Source organism: Sarcophilus harrisii, chromosome 1 (genome assembly GCF_902635505.1).
Source record: "Sarcophilus harrisii chromosome 1, mSarHar1.11, whole genome shotgun sequence".
Lineage (NCBI taxonomy): Eukaryota > Metazoa > Chordata > Mammalia > Dasyuromorphia > Dasyuridae > Sarcophilus > Sarcophilus harrisii.
Genome location: NC_045426.1, coordinates 56,560 through 82,651, shown reverse-complemented (window position 1 = coordinate 82,651; position 26,092 = coordinate 56,560). Strand labels below are relative to the sequence as shown.

The 26,092-nt window shown below is 39.8% G+C and overlaps 1 protein-coding gene across 2 annotated transcripts; it reads right to left on the bottom strand.

Annotated features, from left to right (window-relative positions):
• Positions 1-243: 243 nt before the first annotated feature.
• Positions 244-15,078, bottom strand: LOC100919053 (zinc finger protein 420-like). 2 transcript variants are annotated; one of them, XM_023498450.2, is made up of 5 exons: positions 14,815-15,078; positions 13,184-13,236; positions 6,540-6,666; positions 5,586-5,681; positions 244-3,690 (listed from the first exon to the last, which is right to left on the bottom strand). In XM_023498450.2, exons 2-5 carry the CDS (start codon positions 13,214-13,216, stop codon positions 1,763-1,765), a joined length of 2,184 nt encoding a protein of 727 aa, XP_023354218.1. In that variant the 5' UTR covers positions 13,217-13,236; positions 14,815-15,078; the 3' UTR covers positions 244-1,762. The 2 variants fall into 2 exon arrangements, with proteins under 2 accessions (XP_023354218.1, XP_031807022.1); XM_031951162.1 differs by lacking the exon at positions 13,184-13,236.
• Between the last annotated feature and the right edge of the window lie 11,014 nt (positions 15,079-26,092).

Genomic DNA, 26,092 nt, shown 5'->3' with positions numbered 1-26,092 from the left:
TGTTGATGCGTGTACAGTGACTTCCTGGTTCTGCTCTCTTCACTTAGCATCAGTTCATGTAAGTCTCTCCAGGCTTCTCTGAAATCATTCTGCTGATGATTATATATAAGCAATGATAAAACAATAATATTCCAAAACATTCATATACCATAACTTATTCAGCCATTCTCCAAGTGATGGGTATTCCCTCAGTTTTCAGTTTCTTGCTACTATAAAAAGGGCTGCCACAAACATTTTTGTACATGTGAGTCCTTTTCCTTCCTTTATGATCTCTTTGGGATACAAGACTTGAAGAAACACTGCTCCCACAGAAAAAAGATCTGAGCTTCAAGGGAAAAAAAAAGGGGGGGGGGGAGGGAATCTGAGCTCCCAGGGGGAAAAAAAATGAGAGAAACCTGGGCTTCAATGAGAAGAGAGGCAAAGACCTGCATTCCTAAGGAAAAAAGGAGAGGGACCTGGGCTCACAGGAAAATAAAGGGAAAAACCTAAGCTCCAAGGGAAAAAAAAAAGGGGGAGAAACCCGAGTTCCCAGGGAAAAGGGGGAAGAGATGTGAACTCCAAGGAGAACAGTTTCCATGGTAGGCAAGGGAGAATGATCTTGTAATGCCTCAGTTTCCCTTAATTATACCTCAGTTTCCCTGATATATCCTATATTATGGCCACCATCCCCCTTTTCCTTTCCCATGAAGCTCTGGTCACTCCTACATTCCAGTGAATCATAAAACTCCAGATGGCTTATCTCAAATGGCTGGGTAGTACTCACTATCTCTTGCCCAGACTCTCTGTCTTTTGCTTCCTATTCCTTGACCCTCAATCTGTCAGGACTAAGTTATGATCATTCCTGAAATTATAGCTTGTCCACTCACCCAGTGTTCTGCCCCACCGAACTAAAACACTGCAATCGTAGTGCAGCTAGAACCTGAGTTTATGCCTTGCAGTGGGGTCTCTTGTGTCACAAAAGATGGGCATTTGATCACGTTTTAACAAATCCTAATATCAAATGACTTTTCACAACAGCTAGACCAATTCATAGCTATACCCATTTATTATTGTCTCTTACAGCCCCCTAAAACTACTCCCAACTTCCAACTGTTAGGGTCACCATTAACAATTTGATAGACGTAAGCTGAAATCTGAGTAGAAATCATTTATTTTAAAAAAAAGTCTTAATAAAACATTTATTTTTTGCCTGAATGCAAATGGCAAGAAATTGATTTATTAATTGCAGAATTGTTCATCTAGGAATGATTCAACATTGATCTAGGTTTAGAATTTCCCATATCTTGAGTTATTAGACCTAATCCAAAATTGAGGACCCAGCAAGATATGTGGCAAGAGGGATAGGGTTCATCTTCAAGCTCCTCTTTGATTTCTCAGATGTCCCCCCAAATTTTGAAACAGATGAGATCTTGGAATTCTAATTTAAATGATCCAAGACCCCATTAAGTGAAATTACTTTCCCAAGATCAGAGGTTCAGAACCCAAATTTCAAACCATGTGCTCTTAATACAAATCCAATGATCTTTCATGCTGCCTTTCAAATAGGTCACCAGGTGGAAAAGAAGGATCCAATATGCCTAAGAACCTATTTGCTACCCCTAGTCATCTTTTGTTTCCTTCCTCCCTATGTTGTTAGAATTGGCTAGAAAAGACAAAATATAGAAGGGATCGGCAGCACTGCATCTTCTCCCAATGTTCTCTGATTCATTTTCCTCATTTTAATACCTTTACTTTCTTCAGAGTTTATTATAAACCCCATTCCTTATTGGATACATTCTCCTGTGTGAATTTTCTGATGTACAATAAGGCTTTTCTTATATCCAAAAGTCTTTCTACACTGGTTACATTCATAAGGTTTTTCTCCAGTGTGGATTCTCTGATGTACAGTAAGAGCTCCTCTTTGCCTAAAGGCCTTTCCACACTGGTTACATTGATAAGCTTTCTCTCCAGTGTGAATTCTCTGATGTGCAGTAAGACCTCCCCTGTATCTAAAGGTCTTTCCACATTGGTTACATTTATATGGTTTCTCTCCAGTGTGGATTGCCACATGTGCAGTAAGAGCTCCCCTTTGCCTAAAGGCCTTTCCACACTGATAACATGCATATGGTTTCTCTTCAGTGTGGATTCTCTGATGTTGACTAAGTGATCTGTTGTCTGTAAAACCTTTTCCACACTGGTTACATTCATAAGGCTTCTCTCCAGTGTGGATTCCCTGATGTCCAGTAAGACTTATCTTATATCTAAAGGCTTTTCCACATTGGTTACATTCATAAGGTTTCTCTCCAGTGTGGATTCTCTGATGTACAGTAAGAGCTCTCCTTTTTATAAAAGTCTTTCCACACTGGTTACATTCATAAGGTTTCTCTCCACTGTGGATTGCCTCATGTGCAGTAAGAGCTCCTCTTTGTCTAAAGGCCTTTCCACACTGGTTACATTCATAAGGTTTCTCTCCTGTGTGGATTGCCTCATGTGCAGTAAGACCTCCCCTTTGCCTAAAGGCCTTTCCACATTGGTTACATTTATATGGTTTCTCACCAGTGTGGATTGCCTCATGTGCAGTAAGAGCTCCCTTTTGCCTAAAGGCCTTTCCACATTGGTTACATTTATATGGCTTCTCTCCAGTGTGGATTATCTCATGTGTAGTAAGAGCTCCCTTTTGCCTAAAGGCCTTTCCACATTGATTACACTCATATGGTTTTTCTCCAGTATGGATTGCTTCATGTGCAGTAAGAGCTCCCCTTTGCCTAAAGGCCTTTCCACATTGGTTACATTCATATAATTTCTCTTCAGTGTGGAATGCCTCATATACAGTAAGAGCTCCCTTTTGCCTAAAATCCTTTCCACACTGCTTACTTTCATATGGGTTCTCTCCAATGTGGATTCTCTGATGTGCATTAAAAGGATGCATTTCTATAAAAGCTTTTCCACATTGCTTACATTCACAAGGTTTCTCTCCAGTGTGGATCCTCTGATGTCTAGTAAGATTTCTCTTATACCCAAAAGCCCTTCCACACTGCTTACATTCATATGGTTTCTGTCCAGTGTGGATTCTCTGATGTGCAGTAAGATGTTCCATTTGCCAAAAGGCCTTTCCACATTGGCTACATTCATATGATTTCTCTACAGTGTGGATTGCCTCATGTGTAGTAAGATTTCCCCTTTGCCTAAAACCCTTTCCACATTGCTTACATTCATAAGGTTTCTCTCCAGTATGGATTCTCTGATGTACAGTAAGAGTGTCCTTTTTTGTAAAAGCCTTTCCACATTGCTGACATTCATAAGGTTTTTCCCCAGTGTGGATTCTCTGATGTAAAGTAAGAGCTCTCCTATTCATAAAACCCTTTCCACATTGCTTACATTCATAAGGTCTCTCTCCAGTGTGGATTCTCTGATGTACAGTAAGAGCTCTCCTTTTTATAAAAGCCTTTCCACATTGCTTACATTCATGAAGTTTCTCTCCAGTATGGATCCCATGATGTCTAATAAGACTTTTCTTATATCTAAAAGCCATTCCACATTGGTTACATTCATAATGCTTCTCTCCAGAGTGGATTATGTCATGTGTCACAAAGATTTCTTTCCAAGATAAGTCACTGGGACCATCACTCATAAATCTTTGCTTGTGACTTTCTACTACAGAAAGGCTCAGGTCTGCAGCCGTTTCCTTCATTTCAAGTCCCATTTCATCTTCTGAAAAACAGCAACAAGAAGAAATATAACATGGGCATCTACAATATTTGACAAATTAACTCCACTCTCAATCTTTCCCTTTCATTATAGGAACTTTCAATCCTTTCTTCACAGATGTCATTTGCTGCATATATACTACTCAAATTATTTCATGACAATCCTATCAATAAACATAATAAATTTCCCCGATGATCATTTTCCATTTTATTTTTTTTTCTGTTAAATTATCTGAGGTCACATTCAGAATGTCAACACTATTGTTTTTGTGCTTACCTGAGGTAGAAGTGATTTTATTCTGACCCATTACTTTTTCTTGAGATAGGTATTATTCATTTCTTTTTTAAAAAAATTATCATTATATGACCCCTGAATATCCTTGCAGCAAACATATATTTTTTTAAAAAATGCATTAAATTATGCATCTAGAAATGTCTCTCACACAGAAAATTAAATTCATCCTGTAGAATGAAAGGGTAGGGCATGCTCCACTATTGCAACACTTTCTCTTTTGGAAGTTCACAATTGCCTTGAAGGATTGAGACAGTGATCCAAGGGATCTGACCCACAAATTGGTTAGTGGAACTTTATGACCAAATCTGACAATGATTTACCAGTTAAAGATAATTCTCAGACAACATGTATGTGCACATTTCTACCTCAAGAGCTCTCTTTTTGCAATGATTTCAATCTGTCATGATCATCAATACACTGTTTTGGGGATTGTGCAATGAGTGTATCAAAGTCTTGACTTCTTCTAAGTGCAACATATTCTCAAAGGAATTGGTTGGCTACATGAGTTGGTCATTCAGTAGGGTTTCCGTGAGAGTATAGTGACTTTATCAGTGGTAGAAAAATTATTTCTGAAAAAGTTCTATTCTTTCAAAGGTCATGACTATATAAATATTATTAAAAAAAACATAGAACAAGTCACTATTTGCAATTGACTCGAGTACATTTGTCAAGTAATGCCATATTTGTCATGAGCCAATAGAAAAATCTTTTAAAAAATAATTAGCAATTCCTTTGACTGGCTAGAGTTTAAAGAATGGGTCCTTGTCCAGTTCTATTTTTGACCTCATATATGTGTAAGCATTTTCCTCATATTTTTTTCAAAATCAGAATGCAGTTGGTGGTACAGTGATAGGGTTTTTAATCATTAAGACCTGAGTTTTAATCCCACCTCATAAATGGGTTAGTCAATTTACAGTATTCCTGTCTGCCTCAGTTTCTTTAACTGTAAAATGGGTACAACAATCACACCTAATCATAGAGTTCTCATGAGGACAAAGTAAGACAACACTGTTCATGGCACACAGTAGGTGCTGTGGAAGTGCTAGTCATTTGATTTCATGTTGAATTTCATGTTGACTTTTGCCTCCCCAATTGTGCTCTCTTAAGCTGTTCTTATTCTCACTAATAAATGATTTCATGAGGTAACTAAGTTTATCCACTTATCTGGCTCATGTAGGGTTTCTACAAAGTTGTTGGTGTAGTATTATCCCCACCAGTCCTTGGCCTACAGGAGAGCAGATGTCCTTTGCATCTCTTTATGTTCCTGGTACTTAGTCCAGGACCTGGCATGTAGCAGGCACTGAAATGGCTCACCTCGGAAAACCTAGTCCCTTTTGGAACTTTCAGGAGAATTCCCTTGACCCAATTCCAAATAAATAATTACATGATCACTGGAAGGGATATACAGGGCCATGGATTGCAACCCACTTATTTTGTTGATGGGAAACCCAGATTCAGTTGGACCCAGGAAGGCACTGTCAAAAAATATCTGAAAAAGAATTCCAAAACTGGTCTTTCTTCCCAAACCTAGCAGTTATTTTTTAAATAACTTCTAGAAGTCTCTTTAACCACAACTTTCATTCATTTGCTTTCACCTTACTCACCTGGATAGAAGCTCTTCAGGCCTTCTTGGTCCAGCATCCAAGGTGCTTCCCTTTGGTTAAAATAAAAGATCACATCTTCTCTGGGACCTGGAAGTCCTAGGTATGGAAATGAGTTAGAGATGAAGATGGAGAAAAGTTTGTAATTTGGTTCTTTTTGAGATTCATCCCATCATGTTCACACGTATCAGCCTGTATTTATCCATTAGTGGTTGGAGAGCAAGTAACCCCAAGTAGGATATATCACATTATCCGAGAAAGAGCCAAACCCTCCTCCCCTCTTTCTCTGGATGCAAATAGTATTTTTCCTCATTTGTTCTTTATTGTTAATTTAGGTCCTTATAATAGTCAAAATAACATATTGGCCAGAAATTGTTCTTAATATCATTGTTACTATATATTAAAGAGAGCATATGGCACAGAACCTGGAAAACAGTAAGTGAAAAGAAATGCTTATTCCCTTCCATATCTTTCCCACCACTTGTGCTGGAATTTGAGGGAAGTTTAAGGAGAAACTTCCCATACTAGAGACAACAAGGTGCTTTGGGCTATAAATTGATGACTGTTAAAAAAGTTGAATATTCCAAATACTAGAGCCATTCTATAGAGGAATGGGTTGTAAATTGCCTGAGCAATTTTCAGAGCTTTGACAGAGAAAATTTTTATCCAGATAGAGGTTATATGAGATTACTTCCATGTTTCAGATGCTTCCTTTCTAATTTGATCTTTGACCTGAAGATGCCTAGTTTTGGTAAAAGAGAGCTTCAGGAGCAACAAAAGACACCCTCAGGTCCTACCCAACAATGCAAAGACCAGCACTTTCTCTTTCCTCCTTAATAATCTTCTCTCATCCCCTTCCTCCCCTTCCCCCCCCTCCCCCCAAATAAAACCCTGCATACTGGGGATTGAAGATATCCTCTTTGATTGTAGACTTGGAACTATCAAAAGTGTCCTTACCCAGGGAGAGCAGGTTCCAGGCATTCTCCCACATGACCTCCTTGTACAACTCCTTCTGAGAATGGTCCAAGAGGCCCCACTCCTCCTGGGTGAAGTCCACAGCCACATCCTTGAATGTCACCAACTCCTAAACCATCAAAAGACATAAGATGTAGAGCTGAAAAACACTTCAGAGTTAAAAAGTCCAACCCTCCTCAATTTACAGAAAGAAACAAACACAGAGAGGGGATCTGCCCAAAGGTCATCCCCTTTATGAGTGTCAGAGTCAACTCTTAAATCCTTGGTCACTAAGAGTCTTGAGTGTTCAGAAAAGCATTTTATAGGATCAGATGGAAGAAAGCTGAGAAATTATGGAATTATTATGGATGATGTCATATAATGAGAAGTGCCTTGTAATGGAATGGCCTACTCAGGCCTCATGGCATGTTACTTCAAAAGAGTCTTCCAAACTCTTTTCCTTGGTAACAATATTGCTGTCTAAACTCCATTTCATATTTCTCACTCCTGGCGACCACTTTATCCCTTCTTTTTATTTATAACTTCTTTTTGTAAATAAACCAAATAACTTCTTTTTGTAAATAAACCATCTTTTACCAAAGTGAATGGCCATTGTGAATTTCTCACATATTTATTTTGGACTAGGAATTTCTACCCTGATCTCATCCTGGTCTACGTGTAAAACACATTTCAGTTTATTTCTTCTATTCTATTATTTCAGTCCTGAACAACTGAGGAATTAATTGCTTTTTTACACTTTTGAGATTTCTAAGGAGAAGACCACATGGATAGTCAGGGAAGAGGGTGGAAAGCTGGAAAAAGGAGAAACAAGGAAGGAGGCCCGATTTTGGGATTGGGTTCCACTGATGAATATTCTTATAAGAGACAGAGTATATCACCCTGACGCTTGAGGGTTTAGGAGCTGTCACTCCTGGGAGAGAACCAGGAGTAGGACAGCATTGACACAGGGTTGAGATTTGTAGGAAAATGTAGAGGAAAAAAGGACAACAAGAGAGGATGAACAGCTTCAGGGGATGGTCCCTGCTACAAAGCAGTGTTCTCTCTGACACCTGCTCTGATACACAGTATTCTGAAAGGAAGGCATCTGTGGGCTTGGCCTACAGCCAGTGGTAGAAAGCACCTACAGCACAGAGCTCAGAATGGAAACTTTGGAGGCTTTGATTGTATGAAGTGTACAGGGACAAAAGAAAGAGCAGGTGAGTAGAGGAGCTATGAGAGAGAAAACAAGAATCTAGGGAAAACAGAGAAGATGGACAATGAGAAGAGGGAGAGAAATCTGTTAAAAGGGGTAAGAAAAATGAATGAAATTAGAAAATAATCAACAGGAGTAGTCAAAGGACAAGAGAGAAAGGGGAATCTATAAGAGAACTAAAAGGAATGAAGAAATGTATAATGAGATGAAAGCAGATGAGATAGACTTATAGCATTTCCTAAATGGGATAACAACAATATGCAAATTTTTTTTGCAATACATGGAACTTCTACAAAACCACTAGAATACATAGAAAAGGTAGACAAATGTACAAAGTCAGAAATAATCACTATATATATTCCTTAATGAAATAAGAATGGAAATTGCTTCAGAACAAAAGATACAAACCCAAATGGAAATTTACCAATATGATAAGTAATGAATGAGTCAGAAAACAAATTTTAGAAATGATAACTTTGCAAAAGAAAATGAGAATGATTAATTAAACAATATCACAGAATTTCTGGAATTCAATCAAAGCAATCCTCAGAGGGGAAACGGTTACCGAAACGCAGTAAGAATATAAAAAAAGAGAAGATTAATGCATATAATGAATATGCATTATAAAAAACTTAGAAAGTACAAAAGACAAAATATTAAAATTAGCAGGGAAAAAGACAAATTGGAAATAAATAAAAATGACAAAACTAAAAATGACTTTTCTGATCAAAAGGAAGAAAGAAGAAAATTCCATCAATAGAATAGCAAATGGCAAAGGTAAAATCAGAAGAAACCTAGAATAAAAGGGATCATCAGACCATATTATGCAGTATTGTAGTAAAGAAACTGAGGAAGAAAAGCAAAGAGGAATACTGCCAAAAGCATGAAATATTCAAATTATCAGAACACAGGAAAATTCTATCAGATCTATAAAGAACAGTTAATACCCACACCTCACCACTAATTCCACCAAATAAGAAAGTATCCTACAAAAATTCTTTTAGGAGTCTAACATAGACCCAATACTGAAACCAAGGAAAATTTAAACACAAAGAGTAAATTAGAAGTTAAAGAATGAACACTGTCTCTTCCCTCTAATTTTAAACAAAATCCTATCAAAACATCCAAGTGAATTGTCCAAGAAACCATTCATTATGATCAAGTGGGATTGCCAGTAGGGATGGAAGGGTAGTTCAACATTGGGAGAGCAATGAACATAATCTCATTCTAAATGAGAACACCCAAAAGCACATAGTCAATACAATAAAGAAAATGCTTTGGTCAAAGTACAACAGTCTTTGTCTATATGTCTAATTAGATTTTTACCATAGTTGGACCAGACTTCTTGGAAAAGTAAACGTTAGAGTTAGACATATTTATCAATACAATAAGAATACTTGGAGAAGAAACTAAATGGAAAAGAAACAAGTTTTGTAAAAGAAAGAATCAAGGAGCTCATAAAACTTTTCCCACACAACAAACACTCTAAAAATTTGTATAAATCAACCGGAAGCCACAAGAAAATTCAAGAGACTTTCAAAAGGAGAAGAAAACATAAGACATCTCAAAGTAAAAACAAGTCACATAGAAAAGACTGCAAAGGAAACCTATGTCTCATCAGTCTATCAGCCTAAAAAGCAGCCTAGACAGTACTTAAGCTCCAACATATCTTCTAAAGAGAGGACAAAGTAGAAATACCCTCTGATGGGACAGGATTTGAATTTTGTCACAGAAATGTCCTTTAAACTGTTCTTTTCATACCTTTGCACAGTCAAAGGAACATTTCTTTTCCAGAGAAAGTCCGTAACTATCTTAGAGGTCATAAAAGACCATGCCCTAGATCCTTTTCTAGTTCTAGGAGCCTTGGCAAAGTACCAAAATTTCCCAATATAGGCAAACTCCTTTGATCTCCCACTCTGGTAGCCTCTCTCATGATTATTAGCTTGTACACTTTTATGTGAATACAGCTCTTGATAACCAAGAGAAAAGCCTCTCATAATTATTTCTGTAACTACCTGGAACCACATCAACATCCTGAAAAAGATTGCAGAAAGAAAACTCGCAGGAAATCATCGCCAAAATGCAGAGCTTCCACGTCAATCCTTCAAGAAGCCAGAAAGAAAGTCCAGTACAATTCAAGTACCAAGGAGCTTCTATTAAAACCAATCACAATTTGGAAGTACCTCTCATTAAGCAGAAGAGATTTGAGAATAGGATACGATAGGTGGCAAAGGACATGATCTTATGTCCAAGAACAATTTATGAAGCAAAAACAAATATAATGCTATCAGGAGAAAAGGACCTTTAATGAAAATACTTTCAAGCATTCCTAAGGAAAAGAATATAAATGGAGAAAACTTTAGAAGTTTAAACACAAGTGAAGAGAAATTCCAAAAAGTAATCCAGGATGAACTAGCCTCAGGGACTCAAAAGGACAACCTTGTTATATTCAATTAGGGTGAGATGACATGTGTCACCTCAGATCCCTATGGGGGCTCACAGAGGGAATCATAGTAAAATGAAACTGGAAGTGGTTCTGTTCCGTCTTAATGACCTTGAGGAGAGACTGGAAAGAGGAGAAGAGGGTGGAGAGAAAGGAGGGCTAGGAAATGTCTTGGTAAGGAGGGTCCACAAGTAGACAAGAAGAAGGGTACATCAAACGCCTGAACCTCAAATCATCCCACCAAAATAGGAAAGATACACACAACACAGAGCTGAATGGAGAAATACATTTTACTCACCAGTGAAAAAGGGAGAAGGAGAAAAAGATGCAGGGGTATTTGAGGGAGGATAGATTAAGGGAAGGATTAGTCCTAACCAGAAAAAATTCAATGGATATATAAGAATATAGATTGTCCTTTTTGAGGTAGTAAAGAGAATCTGGGGGATTACCCATGAATGGGAAATGCATGAATAAGGGCCATAAATATAATGGAATACAGTTCCTGAGGAACAATGTTGAAACAGCTGCTCTCTCCCACTTAAAAATGCAAGGCTCTGGTATACAATGAGAAATATGTTTTAGGACAAAGGCAAGTGGATTTCTTTTTTTATTTTTCAGATCGATTGAATGTTGTGTGTAGTAGGTTTGGTTTTATTTATGTTTCCACTGGATAAGGAGCATATGAAAAAATGAGAAGATGGATCTTGGTCGATACAAATATGTGTGTGTGTGTGTGTGTGTGTGTGTGTGTGTATGTATACATAGGAAAACTGATTAATCAATGCTTGAGGACTCGTGATGACATGTTACCTTCTACTCCTTGAGATATAATATTTAGGTGGCCAACAAGAAATTATATTTACCTTGAATGTGAACACATGAACATATAAATGCACATATGGGCACATGCCCTCAATACACATGTTTTTGCACACACATGTATCAATATATAGCAGGTCTAAGCAATGCAATGATCAGTGAATTCCCGAGGCCTCTTGACACATTGCCTATTTCTTGATAGAGAAGTGACATTCACAGCACACATTGAGATAATATTGTTTCGATATGAACAATAAGAAATTTTGTTGGCTTGACTAGATACATTTCTGTAAAAGAGAATTAGTTTTTCTTGCTTTATCAGTAGGAGAGCATGGAAAGATTGAGAAGGTTAATATTTGTTAAAATGGGGATTAAAAACACCTCCCTTCCAGGGTTTGTTGTGAGGATCACAGGAGATACTGGTAAGGTGTTTAACTTATGTCTGGCACTTAATAAGCCCCTCATAATAATGGCCAGTTTTCTTCTTTCAGGCAGTCTTGAAATTAGGCTGGCTACTCACCTGATGGCTATCAAAGGTAGCACCCTCCCCATTGAGCCTATCAGCCTTGGTGGAAGGGCCACCATCTCCTCGAGTTCTGTCTTTCCCGTGCCACATGGTTGGGTCAGTTTTATTATTTACCTTGAAAGGTGACAAAGCTGCCCAGTAGACTTATATAGTGGGCAAAGGCTCCATGTGCCTCCATCCCAGCACTATGCTGAGGGCCTCTGGACAAATTAGTATGGTTGCCTGGAAACCTAAAGATCTGACATTGTGAATCCAGGGTCCTTCACCTATGCGACTTCCCAAGAAGCTCCCACATGGAGGCAAGAGGAGCCTTGTGTATTGAACCTAAAGAACGTGTGTTCATACTGAATGCCCTTTCTAGGCCATACTCATCAATCTCCTTTTACCTGTAGAATAAATGAGTGCCTGATGTTTGCTGAACATTTAAACTAAACATTGGCTGGAGTCCGTTCCCTCCATTTTACTCTTCCAGGTCAATCTAGGACCTGCTGCAGCCTATGGCAGAGTCATAATTTTTAGGAAACTTTCTCAAGTGCTGTGACATACTAATGTGGCTCTTTCAATCCTTTTTCACCCTGTTGTTCTCATGGTCTCTACACTGGCACTCTGCGTGAGAGAGCCCAAATTAAATTACTAAGAAACCAGTTTGTATAGTAACAGGGCCCACAGTCCTGGTGCCCAGGAACAACAGAGGTAAGGAAAATCTCAGCAACCTTTTTGAAGTGGTAGAGATCAGTTCCTGTACCGGGGCAATTCTTAGAAGTGCCAGGGTAGTTCTTAAAAGCACCAGAGCAGCAGGATGGCCCCAGACCTCTCTGTACTACAACTCCCAAGTTTGGACCTAGGGCCTTTCTCAGGGCTTATTTTGCTGGACCCAAGAAGTGGTCAGGAGGAGGGATTTGGGGATACCTGGGAAGTTTTGGGGGACCTGAGGCAGAAGGATAGGAGCAGCCACAGAATCACAGTTGCTGTTCTGAGGACCACACTGCACAGGACAAAAACTGGGGAAGCCTTCCAGGCTCAGCTCCAGGCCTAATCAGACAAACTCTGTGAAGGATTTTTCAGGACCTTCAGGGCTAAAAGGAGAGCATGGTCACAGGAAACCAAGCGGAGGGGAGGGAAAGAGATTTTGGGTGGGCCCAAACTTGATCCTGGTGGAATGGAGATTCATGATGAAGTACTGTATCTCATCAGTAGATTGTCATGAGAAAGGCACCAATTTAGGGGATGTATGTGGAGTGTGTCTCTGTGCCCAAGATACTAAGGACCCAAGAAATCAGTTGGAAACAGAGGAATGGAAGGGCAGACTTCTAGAGTACTCTACTTCTAGAGTAGTAGGAATACTACTCTATTTCCCCAAGACCTGTTATTTGTAAAGAAATGATCCATCCAGGGACAGCTAGGTATCATAGTGGATAGAGCCAGCCCTGAAGTGGAGGACCTGTGTTCAAATCTGGCTTCAGACACTTCACACTTCCTAGCTGTGTGACCCTGTCACTTAACCCCAATTGCCTCAACAAAATAAATAAATAAATAAAAATGACCCATACATAAGGCCTTGCCAGGTTCACAGGCCATCTTCTATATCTATGGAAATGGTTGTGATTGCAGCTTTCTGTCAGGTGTGTGGGATGGACTGCACTCACCTGAGGAGGAGGTTGCAGGCTTCCGGGGCCCATTCCCTCTGGCTCCAGGCTCCCTGTGCAGGTAGCAAAGCAACCAAAGTGACTCCATTTTGTCATGTTCCTCCCTCTGGTCCCTGCGTTTTATTTCAAGGTCCTGCTGCTCCCACTCTTGGGAGATCCACAGAAGTAGCAACAGTCAAAGCTCTTACTAAGAGAGGTCACACCTAAACATGAGGGGGCTTTAATTCTAAATCTCTCTGAAAACCAAGAGAAAGGCAGGAACCCCGAGGAGAGTGCCTCCTTCTTTATCTCTGCATAAAAAAATCCATTTCCCCCACTCCCTCATCTTAGTCCCTCCCAGGAAGATGGCCTTTATATTCATAGTTTTGGAGAATGCTATTTGGGATTCTCACAATAAAATTGTTTTCTATTTTCACTCCACTTTGGGTGTCTGCCTTTTACTCAGTTCCTGTTTGGATCAGCTTTGGTCCTTATAAGATGAAGCAGGAGAGGGAGAAGCATCCCCGAGGAGGAAAGGACTTCCCCCTTTTTCTCTGTGTGGGAGACAATTCCACAGGGATTCAGGGAGTGAGGTGCACCAGAAATTACAATGAACTTGATCCTCACTTCAGGGGAGATACTTCACCCTACAGAAGAATGCAGGGAGGGTCAGAATTGGAAAGGGAGGTGGTCTGAAAAGGAAGACTACTCCCTTCCTTAATTTACTCCTTCTTTTCTCCTCCCTCCTCTCCCCATCCTCCTACAGAGACTCCACAGGTACAAGGGGCTTTGGGATCGCAGATGGGAGGAGACTAGTCAGGGGCTCGGTGGCTCCTGAGACAGAGCTCTTTCCCCGCTTAGCGCTCTGCCCTCCTTGTATTCCCTCTCCCCAACTAACACAAACTTCATCATTTAGGCAACAGACTACTCGATGTAGGAGGGAGGGGAGCTAGGGAAGGGGGAGGATGGGGAGAATGAAGCCCCTAGATGATGACCAGAAAAAGCCTGGGCCTGGGAACAAAATCCTGTCTGGTTTTCAACTCTGAGGGAAGAAAGGGTTAGAGAAAGAGGAGGTCTGGGAAGCAAAACAGACTGATATAGGTCAGGGCCTCTCAAGTGACAGAAATGCTTCAGGGGAACACGAGCTTGAGAGAACAGGAGGCCGACCTAGGAACTGGGTAGGACTCCTGGAATTCTTGTAAATTTTAGGGTTGGAGTCTCTAAACGGAAAGTGGAGAAAGGGAGTCACATGCCTGAGAGCTGATGGGGAACCAGCCCAAGAGGTATAGGGTAAAGGCGGAGCAGGAAAGTGCTCTGGTGACTGTGTCCAAGGTGAGGTCCTGCAGTGGAACGCAGGGCTCTTGGATCCTTAAAGGGGGCTGGATCTGAAGACAGGACCCCTGAATCTCACCCTTGAGCTAAGATAAAAGGCTGGGAAGCCAGGACATGCGAATCGCAAACATGAGGTGGGGACAGGAAGATGGGAGCCCTGGGCACGGAACAGAAGGGTGAAATCGGGACTCCCGGATTTCTATTTTCAGGCAAAGTCTGGAGTCTGGAAACATGTGACCCAAATCTGGGAAGGGAGAGGGAGTCTGGAAAAGGTTTGGGGGGGGGAGCTCACCCAGCGGGCAGGCTCGGAGGACACTCACCACAAGGTCAGGAGGAGGAGACTCGGTGGCCCGGGCCGTCAGCTGAGACCAGGAAAGGTGGGAGCGCTGCCGCAGACCTCCCCGGACCTGCAGGCACGGGTCTGGCTTCCAGAAGACAAAGAGGTCGCAGCTGCAGCGGAAGGCAGAGATCCCAGCCCAAAGATTTCCTGCTTCCCACCAGCTCCCTCTGCCAGGGCCTACAGAGCCCCGCCCTGTCTATTACCCCGGATGCATGATCTCTTTCCTCCAATCACAGTCAGGGCCGGGACTTTAGGACTCTTAGAGCCTCGCCTACCTAAGCCCTGCCCCCCATCACTCAAAGATCCCTTCTTCTGCCCTAAACTCCTTTCAAACTCCCCCCCGGACTCAGATTCCTTCTGGGCCACTCCCACTGGCCGGTCATCTCTGAGAGCTCCTCCTCCCCGCTGCCTCCTCCAGCTGCCTCCCTCTCAGACTCGGCCCCTCATCCTTCCGAGCAGAGACCGCCCTGCTGAAACTGCCTCAGCGGACTGAGCCAAAGTAAGGGACCCTGTTCTTGGAGGAGGGGCAGCAAATGGGTCTTGAGAAGACGCGAATGGTATCTGCAGTTTGTAACTGTTAATCTAGATTGGATTGGAAATGGCTGATCTTCTTCTACAAGGGGCCAGACCTTAAGGCAATGTACCCTGAAACTCCGTCATTCAAGCAAAATGATGGAACTGCAAGAATAAAAGTGAAAGGAATTGGATAAGAATGACTGTTCTATTTTGAATGCAGTTTCCAGTAACACTGAGAGATGGATGAAGTGATTTTTCTATGTAAGATAATTCAGAAATGCACAGAACGGAATGGATATTGTTTAGCGAGGGTTTCCCGCTTTAAATCTGCAGCGTTGTTTCTGATCCACCGACTTCGATTTGTGCTGCTGTTGGCGCTGATAACATTGTATTATTAGAAGATTCCTTTTGTGAACTGGATACTATGAAACTAGGAGTTAAATTGCAAGAGTGTTATTAAAATGTTTAAAGCTTCTTACATATTTTTATTTGGATACATTTGGGACCTGCACTCCAGGAATAGTTATTCCATTCAAACATTCCAAAATGTTATACTATTCGAATTGTGAAACTATGAACTGTGACAAAATGTCATTCCGATGTTGAAACTTTTCCACACTTAACTGGGTACATTTTGAGGAAAATCCCTCAATAATACTGCCATGTTATTCCAGTCGAGTGGCATTAGCAATGTGTGTTATGATGGGGAAATATTTTTATGTGTCTTTATGAACAGAAAAGGCTTGAATAAGCAATAATTCTTTGTCTTGCCAATCTCTTTCTCTTAATTATTGGTTCAAGGCCTTTTAGGAAATGTCTCAAAAAAGATGAATTGTTAAGTTACCATCTTAGTTCCCACTTGTCTTGAAATACCTCATTCATTATTTATACTCAAGTCCAAGTTGTAACCCTTAGATCTACTAAATACAGTTTCCTGAGCAGGTAATTTCTCTCAGGAAACTACTGAAAACATTGCCTCTAGAGATCCCGGAAGAAGTGTCTGAAATTTTCAGTATTATGAAGCAATGCAGATGGCAGAAATAGAATTAGTCAATAACCATGAAACCATAAACTAGAAAAAAATTCAATAAGAACCCTGAGGAGGCAAGTCCAAGTGGAGAATTGAAGGCACTGGTTCTCAGAGTTAGAAGGGAATTCATTGGTTGTCTGATGCAAGTCAAACCCCAAAAGACTACATGTCTTTGCTTAAAGATTTCTGAAAAAAAGATCCCACCATCTCTTGGAGCAGATAATGTCACATCTGGGAAGTTAAAATTCTTAAAAAAGTTTTTTTTTTTAAGTTTATTATTATTTTTTTAACTTGAAAAGTTAATCAGCCTTCTGCCACCGTTGCTTCTGATTCTGGTCATCTTGATGTGCCAGGAAAAAATCTAAGAAGACTTGAAAAGATTTCAGATACCTTAAGATGGCAATCCTGGTTCTAACTGACATGGATTTAGATTCTCACAGGTCTCCTAACTAAAGCTCCTTAGTTCTTCCAAATGATCCTCATGGCACAGACTTGGGGTCCTTCACCATGCTGGCTCGCTTCCTCTGGATGCTCTACAATTTACCTGCATCTTGGCTAGGCTGTGGTCACAGATGTTATCACATGTTTCAGACTTGGTATGAGCAGGGCAGAGTAAGTGATACTACCACCTTCTTACTCAGCAATGCCTTACTTACAGCAATTTCTCTTGTCATTTAGCCCAACACTGTTCTTCCTTTCTCGATGTTTGACTTCTGATGAGCTTTTAGCACCCACAATTGTTTGCATTGAGTCTCACAGCAGTTGCCATTAGCAATCAGACCTTTTCTACTAGTAGTTGTTATCTTTTTGTTTCTCACCGGGATCATCCATTCATTGATCATCCATCTTACATTTATTAAGTAACTATGGGCCAGGCTCTATCCTGGATAACTAAGGAAAAGGAAAAGAGAAATAGCCCTTGGTTTCCAGTTTACATTCTTTTGTTGCGAGCTCTGTCTTGCATAAAATGAACTGAAAAGTGGGTGTCGGCTTCATGATATAGACAGTCTCTCTGGTGGATAACCCAGGTCTCTACTTTTCACTTTTTAAAATTTTCTCAGTAAATTTAAGTAAAATCTTCCCTTCTCTTCCCAACATATTGGGAAACACGTATTAGGTGCTTACCACATTCTAGTTGCTGTACTAAGTGCAGAGTGGCAAAACCAGAACCTGCTCAGAGAAAACTCAACTTCTAATCCAGGAATGAAGAACCTTTTTTCTGCCAAGGATCTATTTTGATATTTATAGTATCATTTGCTGGCCATACAAAATTACCTACTTATAGAACTCAAGCATTGGGAGGCTGTTGTACCTAGCTTTCAGTTCACCATCCCTTGTGTTTACTTTAGCAAAACCTATTCTAAGGATTTATGCAACATGCAAATAGCTAGGTACAAGTAAGATGTACACCTTTTAAATTGGAGATAATCTCAGAAAGATATGAGGTGACACTAACAACTGAGAAGATGAGGAAAGGCTTCTTGTTAAAGTAGTTTCTTCAGCTGTGTTTCAAAGGAAACAAGGAAACAGAAGAAGCAGAGAGAAGGAATAAGATCAGGCATGAAAGACAGCTCATAGGTGTTGAGAGTGGAGAAGGTTTGTTGTGTGTAAGGAAGAACAAGAAGTACAATTTTGCTGGACTGTGTGAAGGGGAGTAATGTATAATATCGCTGGAAAGATGGTGAAGGGTTTTAAATGCTAATCAGGACTTTCTATTTGATTCTGGAGGCAATAGAGTGTTTTTGGAGTTGCTGAGTGGGGGAGTGACATTTATTCCTACATGTTGGGGGAAATCATTGTAGGATTATTCTAGGATTATTAGAGAGGCCGAAGGTCTGAGTAAACTAGGTCCCAAGGAAGATGTCCCATGAAGGACCTGAATTAGAAGTCATCTGCTGGGTGAATGAAGAAGTAATGTAAAAGATATAGTAGTCATAGAAATGATCAAATTTGGCAGTTGATTAGATATGAAAATTGAAAGATAGTGAGAAGTTAAGAATAAAATGAGGGTGTTGAATTTGAGTGATTGTAGTAGTTTTGATACCCTCTAAATAATAAGGAAATTTGGAAGAGGAGGATGATGGGGGGGAGGGGGAAGGTAATGGGTTTTATTTTGGGTATGGTGAATTTGTGCCATTTGATTATCTGATGCAAAATGCCTGATAAGAAGTTAGATGTATGGGATAGCATGAGGTTGAATCCCATAAATTTTTGTTTTCAGTGTTTTATAAAATGGTAAAATTTTGAATTCTAATTTTTTTTCCTTCCTCCATATCCAGATCCTTTCCCCAAGATGTCAATCAGTCTAATATAGCCTATAATTATGCATATAAATCATGTTAATCATTTTCCCACATTAGTCATGTTGTGAAAGAAGAATCAAAACAAAAGGTAAAACCACAAGAGAAAGAAATAAAAAAGTGAAAATTGTATTCTTCGATCTGCAATCTGATTCCATAGGTCGTTTTCTTGACATGGAAACATTTTCTGTCTTGACTCTTGGAATTGTCTTGGATCACTGTATTGCTGAGAATAGCTGAATCTATCATAGCTGATCTTCATAAAATGTTGCTGTTACTGTGTGCAATGTTTTCCTAGTGCTGCTCACTTCACTCACCATCAGTTCATTTAAGTCTTTCCAGGTTTTTTCTGAAATTCACCAGCTCATCTTTTCCTAGACAATTTTATAGCCCATTGGGCTTTGTTCCAAATTGCTTTCCAGAATGGTCGGATCAGTTCACAAATCTACCAACAATACATTAGTTCTTCCAGTTTTCCCACATCCTCTGCAACTCATATTAGTAAATCTGAAATATGTTTTTCTCTACTCAATAATGATTTTAAATAATATTTTCCTATGACATACAGAAAGCTTTGATTTTTTCATCTGAAAATTGCCCGTTCATATACTTTGAGTTTTTTTTTTTTATATCATTTGTGGAATGACTGGTCTTTGTATGAATCTGACTTAGTTTTATATGTGTGTGTGTATGTGTGTGTATGTGTCTCTGCATAGATATCAGTTTCACTAATTGTGCAGAAAGAGTTGTTCATTTAGGAATGACACAAATTTCCTAACTCAACAAATATCTAGCTTTAGAATTCCCCATCTCTTGCTGCCTCTCCAAACTGTCAGGCATATGCAGAAGGCTTAGAAGTCAGCTGAGTTATGAGCCCTAATCTGAAGCTGAGGATCCAACAATAAATAAGTGACATCGAAGAGTAGAGTTCAACATCAAGCTTCTTTTTACTTCTCAGATCCACAGGATCAAAGAATTTAGAACCAGAAGAGACCCTAATCCTAAACTGAATGCACCAAGATCCAGATTAGTGGTTACATTCCAAATTGGTTACATTCCAAAGTTTTCACTTCAGTGTGGGTTCTCTCATGTAGACTAAGTGATCTATTGTCTGTAAAACCCTTTCCACACTGATTACATTCAAAAGGTTTCACTCTAGTGTGCATTCTCTGATGTACATAAAGACTTTTCCCTTTAACAACAACAACCACCACCACCACAACCACACCAAAAACAACAACAACCAAAAATACCTTTCCACATTGGTTTCATTCATAATGTTCCCCCCCCACCCCCCCCCAGGGTAGATTATCTCATGTGTCACACATGAAAATCCAAGAAAAGTCATAGGGACCATCATTCATTAATCTTTGCTTGTGAGTTTCTACCACAGAAAGGCTTAGGTCTGCAGCAGTTTCTTTAATTTAAATTCTGTCTCCTTCTGAAAAACAACAAGAAAAACAAACAATAAAACAAATATAGACATGATATAGGCACAAACACACGTATGTGTGTGTGTGTGTGTGTATATATATATATATATATATATACATAGATATATATCCATTCCCTTCCCTCCATCATCAGAACAGAAACTCAGTTATTTTCTATTTTCCTGGGCAAAGAGAAAACTCTAAAATGGGCAGGACTATCATTTTAAAATCCCATTAGTTTGCATCCCCAAAATGATAGAATTCCTAATAAGCTTCCTGCACAATTATATTGGATCCTCACAATAAATCTGTGACAACATAAAAAGGGCCTTCATTCTCATTCCATGCATGACTCAGATCATCAACTCAGAAGGGCTGGATGACTTGACCAAATCCCAGCACTTGAAACTAGAATTCTCACCCTGTGAATGGACATGTTCTGCCTACATTATTTGAAAAATAATTTCTACTCTCATATTTTTTCTGTTTTTTTCCTGTTATATTATTTCAAGTGACATTCAGAATGTTAACACTGCTATTTTTGTGTGTTTAACTGAAGTAGAAGTGATTTTGTTCTGATCTATTACTTATTTTTGAGATAGCTGTTGCTTTTTTCTTTTAAAAAAAATTATCATTATGTGCCCCATGCACTTCCTTCGAACAAACACAATTTTAAAAAATGCATGAAATTATCCACATACAGAAAATTAAGTTCATCATCCTGTGATAGGGAAGGATAGTACAGGCCCTTTCCTTTTTAGAAGTTCACAATTTGATGATTTTGGAGAGACTTGCATGAACTGATGCCAAGTGAAGCAGCAGAATTGTGGAGGTTTTCCTGGAGGCAGCCTTAGTCTCAGTTGAAATAAATAATTACTCCAAAATCGCAGCCAGCTGGTAAAAATGCAAACGTTTATTTCTCCTTCCAAATTAGCCCGGTTAGTTGAGGCCTATCTGCTTGAGCTCTTGCAGTTTTGTCCTTGGCTTCTGCCTCTGCTTTCTTCAGCCTCCAGCTCAACTCCGACTCGTGGCTTCTCAATCTCCAAATGAGGCGAGTAGGCTTCTGTATCTCCCAGAGTGCTCTGTCTCCAACCCCAGTTCAAGTTTCCCAGAACTCTCTTGCGTCGCTCACTGGAACTGTATTTATGCTACTTCTCTGAGAGTGGGATTGTGGGATATCTCCCAGCATGTTCTCTGAAATCTCCCAAACATGTGAACTCCATTGAGTTCTTAGATACTTATGAGCTCTCTAAAGGTGTGAACACAAGCATTGTTCAATCAGTTCCACTTAGTACCTAGTTTCAAGTTCTGGCCCAAAATATCTTCTAAGATCAAATCAACTCCAATGTCTTAACACTTTGTAAAGAAATGTCTTAATACTTTGTAAAGATTCCAACACAGAACTAGCAACAGTAAGATTATATGATGATCAATTCTGATGGACATGGCTCTTATCAACAATGTAATGATTCAGGCCAATTCCATTGGTCTTGTGATGAAGAGAGCCATCTGCACCTAGAAAGAGAAAAGTGGGAACTAAGTGTGGTATACAACATAGGCATTTTCATTCTTTTTGTGGTTTGCTTTCTCATTTTTTTTCTTTTTAATCTGATTTTTCTTATGCAGCATGATAATTATAGAAATATGTATAGAAGAATTGCACATTTAACAAATATTGGATTACTTGTCATCTGGGAGAGGGGGTAGGAGGAAGAGGAGGAAATTTGGGACACAAAGTTTTGCAAGGTACAATGTTGAAAAAAATATCCATGCATATGCTTTGAAAATTAAAAAAAAGATTTAATTAGAAAAAAAAATCTTCAAAGTACAGTAAAAAATTAAAAAAAAAAAATAAAAGTTCACAATTCTCTTGAAGGATTGATCCAAGGAATTTGACCCACAAATTTGTTAGTGGCACCATAAGTGGTAAATCATTGTCTGATATGGTTATAAACATAGTTGTCCTTACACATATGGACACATTTCTACTTGAAGAGCTCTCTTTCTGCAATGATTTCAATCTATCATGATCAGGAAAACACTGATTTTGGGGGATTGTGCATCAAACTCTGACCAGTTCTAAGTGCAACATATTCCTCTGATTTCTCAACTTAATATGAAATCTTTTCCAACATTCTAGGAAATTGAACTTTCATGGACAAATGGCCACAGACATGCAAAGACCCTCAGGGACTGTCTCTCACTGGGTCAGAATAATTCTCTGACTGCTGGGTTACCTAGCAACCCCATCTCATCAAATCTCTAATCACCTGACCAAGATGTTACCTGGGCTTTCATTCTTCCAACAGTGCTGACAGGCTATTTGAAAACCATGGTTGGGAGGCAGGGAAAGTAGAAATTATGAAATCATTATGGAAGACCACAACTTTTCTAAAAAAAACTGACCTCCAAGTTCTGCTCATTGAAATTTGTAAGGTTGTTTTCGAATTTGAACTTATTCTCTGTTTATCTTACTCTTCCTCTGTCTGATAGTTTCTCACAGGAATTGGTCTTTATCTCAGAGTCCCTTGATGGATCCCCAAGTAGTGTTATGCCAAAGTTCCCTCTTAATGGGGTGACCAGTTCCTCCAATTGTCCTATTTCGTAATTCTGCCTTAGGTTATAACCATCCCCTCTTAATGGTTGAGATAAAAGTTTTATAGACATTCCTTAATGTCATTAGAATATCAGTAACCTCCCTCTATCCCCACCTAGATCCCTCCATTATGTTCTTGTTCTTGTTATTCCATAAAAGGTTCGCTGTCCCGATACTCAGGGCTAGACTCTTTGAGATGATAGTCTGGTCTAGCCCTGGCATCAACATGGATGCATTGGTCCCAGTATTTCTCTCCATTTAATAAATTATTGAATTGGTCTCTAATCTCTGTCTTGCTCAGTTTCTTCGGCATTACACTAGCAACAGCCAAAGCTCTTACTAATAGAGGTCACACTTAAACATGGGAGGCTTTAATTTTAAGCCTCTCTGAAAATCAAGAGAAAGCCAGGAGTTTCCAGGAGAGTCCCCCACTTCTTTACCTTTCCCTCACAATATAACTGTTCTATTTTCACTCCACTTTTGGTGTCTGCCTTTGACCCAATATCTGCTTGTGATGTAATGTGATGTGATATGATATGATGTGATGTGATGATTTTGTGGTCCCCTGATTTTAGGGGAGTTTCTGTTCTAACAAGTCATTAAATTCTAAATGTTCTGGCTTTAGAGCCTGCCTCAGGAAACTCCCACGCCCCATCTGTTGGATAATGAATAGACCTCTCCTCAGTCACATAGCTGCTGGCCTCATAATATTCCCACCCCATTAAACTCCTGAGGCAATAGTGAATGGACAGTGGTCTGTTCTTTAGTTCATTGCTGACTGTCAGATAGATACTCTGCTAGTCAGTGATAACCAAATTCTGGAGTCTCCTCGTGGTCATACCTATGGGCTATAACATTAGCATGTCAGTGACAGAAAGCTGGATAAAGGGGCCTCCTCTCTCTTAGAACTTTGCTAATTTCTTTTGAAATACAGCCTGTTTTGCAATGACTTTACAATTATAATAAACTTTGCCCCTTGACTAGGAGATGGGTTTAAGCCTATAAATTTTTTTTGAGACACCTCATGACACTGGTTTGGGACCCCAGACTTTTGCGATCCACTTTCCCAACCTCAACATTTTGTGGTCCAGTATAAGGAGAGTCTGGCTTCCCTTGGCTTGATTCTTTCCTTGTCAAAGTAAGCTCCCCCCTCCCCTTTTTTTTCTCCCTATCCTATAATCCTATAGTGGGACACACCAATTCCCTGGCAGAAGATTTTTCTGGATCTTAACAAGCACCAAGCTCAGCAAGTTTTCCTTGACTGGGAATGCCCAGGCTGGGAAATTCTTGCAATTTTTGGCAAAGTTCCCAGGTAATCTTTGCCACCTTTCACCTTCTCTGGAATGCCAGAGAAAGTGCTATGGGATAGTTTTGGCAAAATTTTATGGTTTTGGCAAAGATGGGCCATTCCTCTTTTATGTCATTTTGTCTGTATCTACCTCTGTGCACAATGTCTGTGGCATGTTTGTTCTGTGAGATAAATTTTGTTACCTGGAAAGAATCAAAATATAACCAGGAAAACAAACAAACAAACAAACAAAATCCTCCTCTAGGCTATAGTTAGAATGCTGGGGAAATTTCTTAAAAACTCTGATTTTTTTCTGTGGATCTAAGCTTTGGCCAACCTGGAGATTACACAAAAGTTAGCTAATTTAAATTAAAATAACATTTTTACAGATTCCCAAAAGTTTTGAGAACAAAACATTTTAGCAAGGTCTCCAAATTTTTAAAGCAATGATTAAGACGTTTGGCAATTAGTCATTTTAAGATTACAAGAAAAATCCTGAAATACTGGGGATAATTCCAGGAATTTACCCCATTCTGAAAGAAAATAAAATAAATAACAAAAAAATTAGGTAAATAGCAACTTTTTGCTAAGCCTTCCTTGACTCTTATGTTGTCGGGAGTCCCCTTCTTACTCTTTTGGGAAAGCACCTCAGAAGGTATTAAGGGACCCTGCCCACTCCACTCCCCAGAGTGTATTTCAGTGATGGGCATTGCTAACAAGATCAATATAGCCCAAGTCCCTCTGTTTTCTAACTCCTCTCATTTCAGATCAGATTAAAACTCAAATTCTTCCTCACCTGTAGAAATAGTGGAAATAAAGCCATGGGGACCTCATACAACCTTTTCCAAACACGTCTACAACCCAGTTTTAGGGGAGTGGTGGTAAGGCTCAATGGTCAGCATTCTCTGAGCCCTGGCACCTGAAACTACCAACAGAGGTATATCCTGAGACCAATCATTCCAGCTTTCAGCAATTTCAGCAAAACATGCCCAGGAGAATAACTTTAACCTGACTATATTCCCTGTCTTCTTGCTGAAAAGGATCTCTCTTTTTTTCCCCCTTCCTTCTTTCTGCCTTTCTGTCTTTTTTGCTTTATTTTCTTTCTTTGTTTTTTTTTCCTGAGGCGATTGGCGTTAAGTGACTTGCCCAGTTAAGTGTCTGGGGTCAGATTTGAACTCGGGTCCTCCTGACTTCAGGGTTGGTGTCCTATCCACTGCACCACCTGGCTACCCCCTGGAAAGGAACTTTTACCCACATAATAATTGTAGGATATCCATTCCAAAATGATTCTGGCTTACTCACTCATAATGCTGCTACACCAGCTTCCTTGAAACTTCTTCTTAACCTTCTGAGAACTAACATTCTGAATCCTGAAGCCAGCCAGTGGGAATTTCTCTATGGCCTACACCAAACCACTCACTTGTAGAAAATGCTCTCCAGTCCCTTGTGAAACCTGTTTTCACTGGTCACAAGTTGGGAGAAACAATTAAACAGATCTGTCAAATATGCTCAGTTTGTGAAAGGGCTGCTAGCTCCTCCCTCCTCTCCCTCCCTCCCCACCTCCTGAAGCCTATCTGGAGGAGGGGCATATACTTAGAGAACTGTCAGATGGACTGTGCACATATGGCCCCACTCAAGGGCTTCAAACTGGTTTTTGGTTTTTATTGTCCCCTTTACTAATTGGGTAAAAGCCTCCCCGTGTAAGACTGAAGGCTCAGGTTTTTGCTCAAGGAGATCAAACCCATTTCAGATTAATTATTATCTCCACTCTGCACTTCATACTCTCTATCCAATGCTCAGTACTCCTAAATATTATTGCAGCTCAGGTCACTGACTGAGTGATCTTTTCATTAATGACACTACTTCAGACAGTGCCCTCACCCCTTCAAGGATATTAAAGTGAGGATTTGGGGGAAAACATTCCTTGGTATTTATCCTAAGAAAAGCTGTTTGGATGAGAGGCATTCATGATAGCCTCATATTTCTCCCACCCCATCCCACCCCCACGCCTTCCTCTGGGTGGAATTCCTGGCTATTGTCCATACTAATTCCTCTTTTAATTCTTCTTCTTCTTCTTTTTTTTTGCTCATATTTG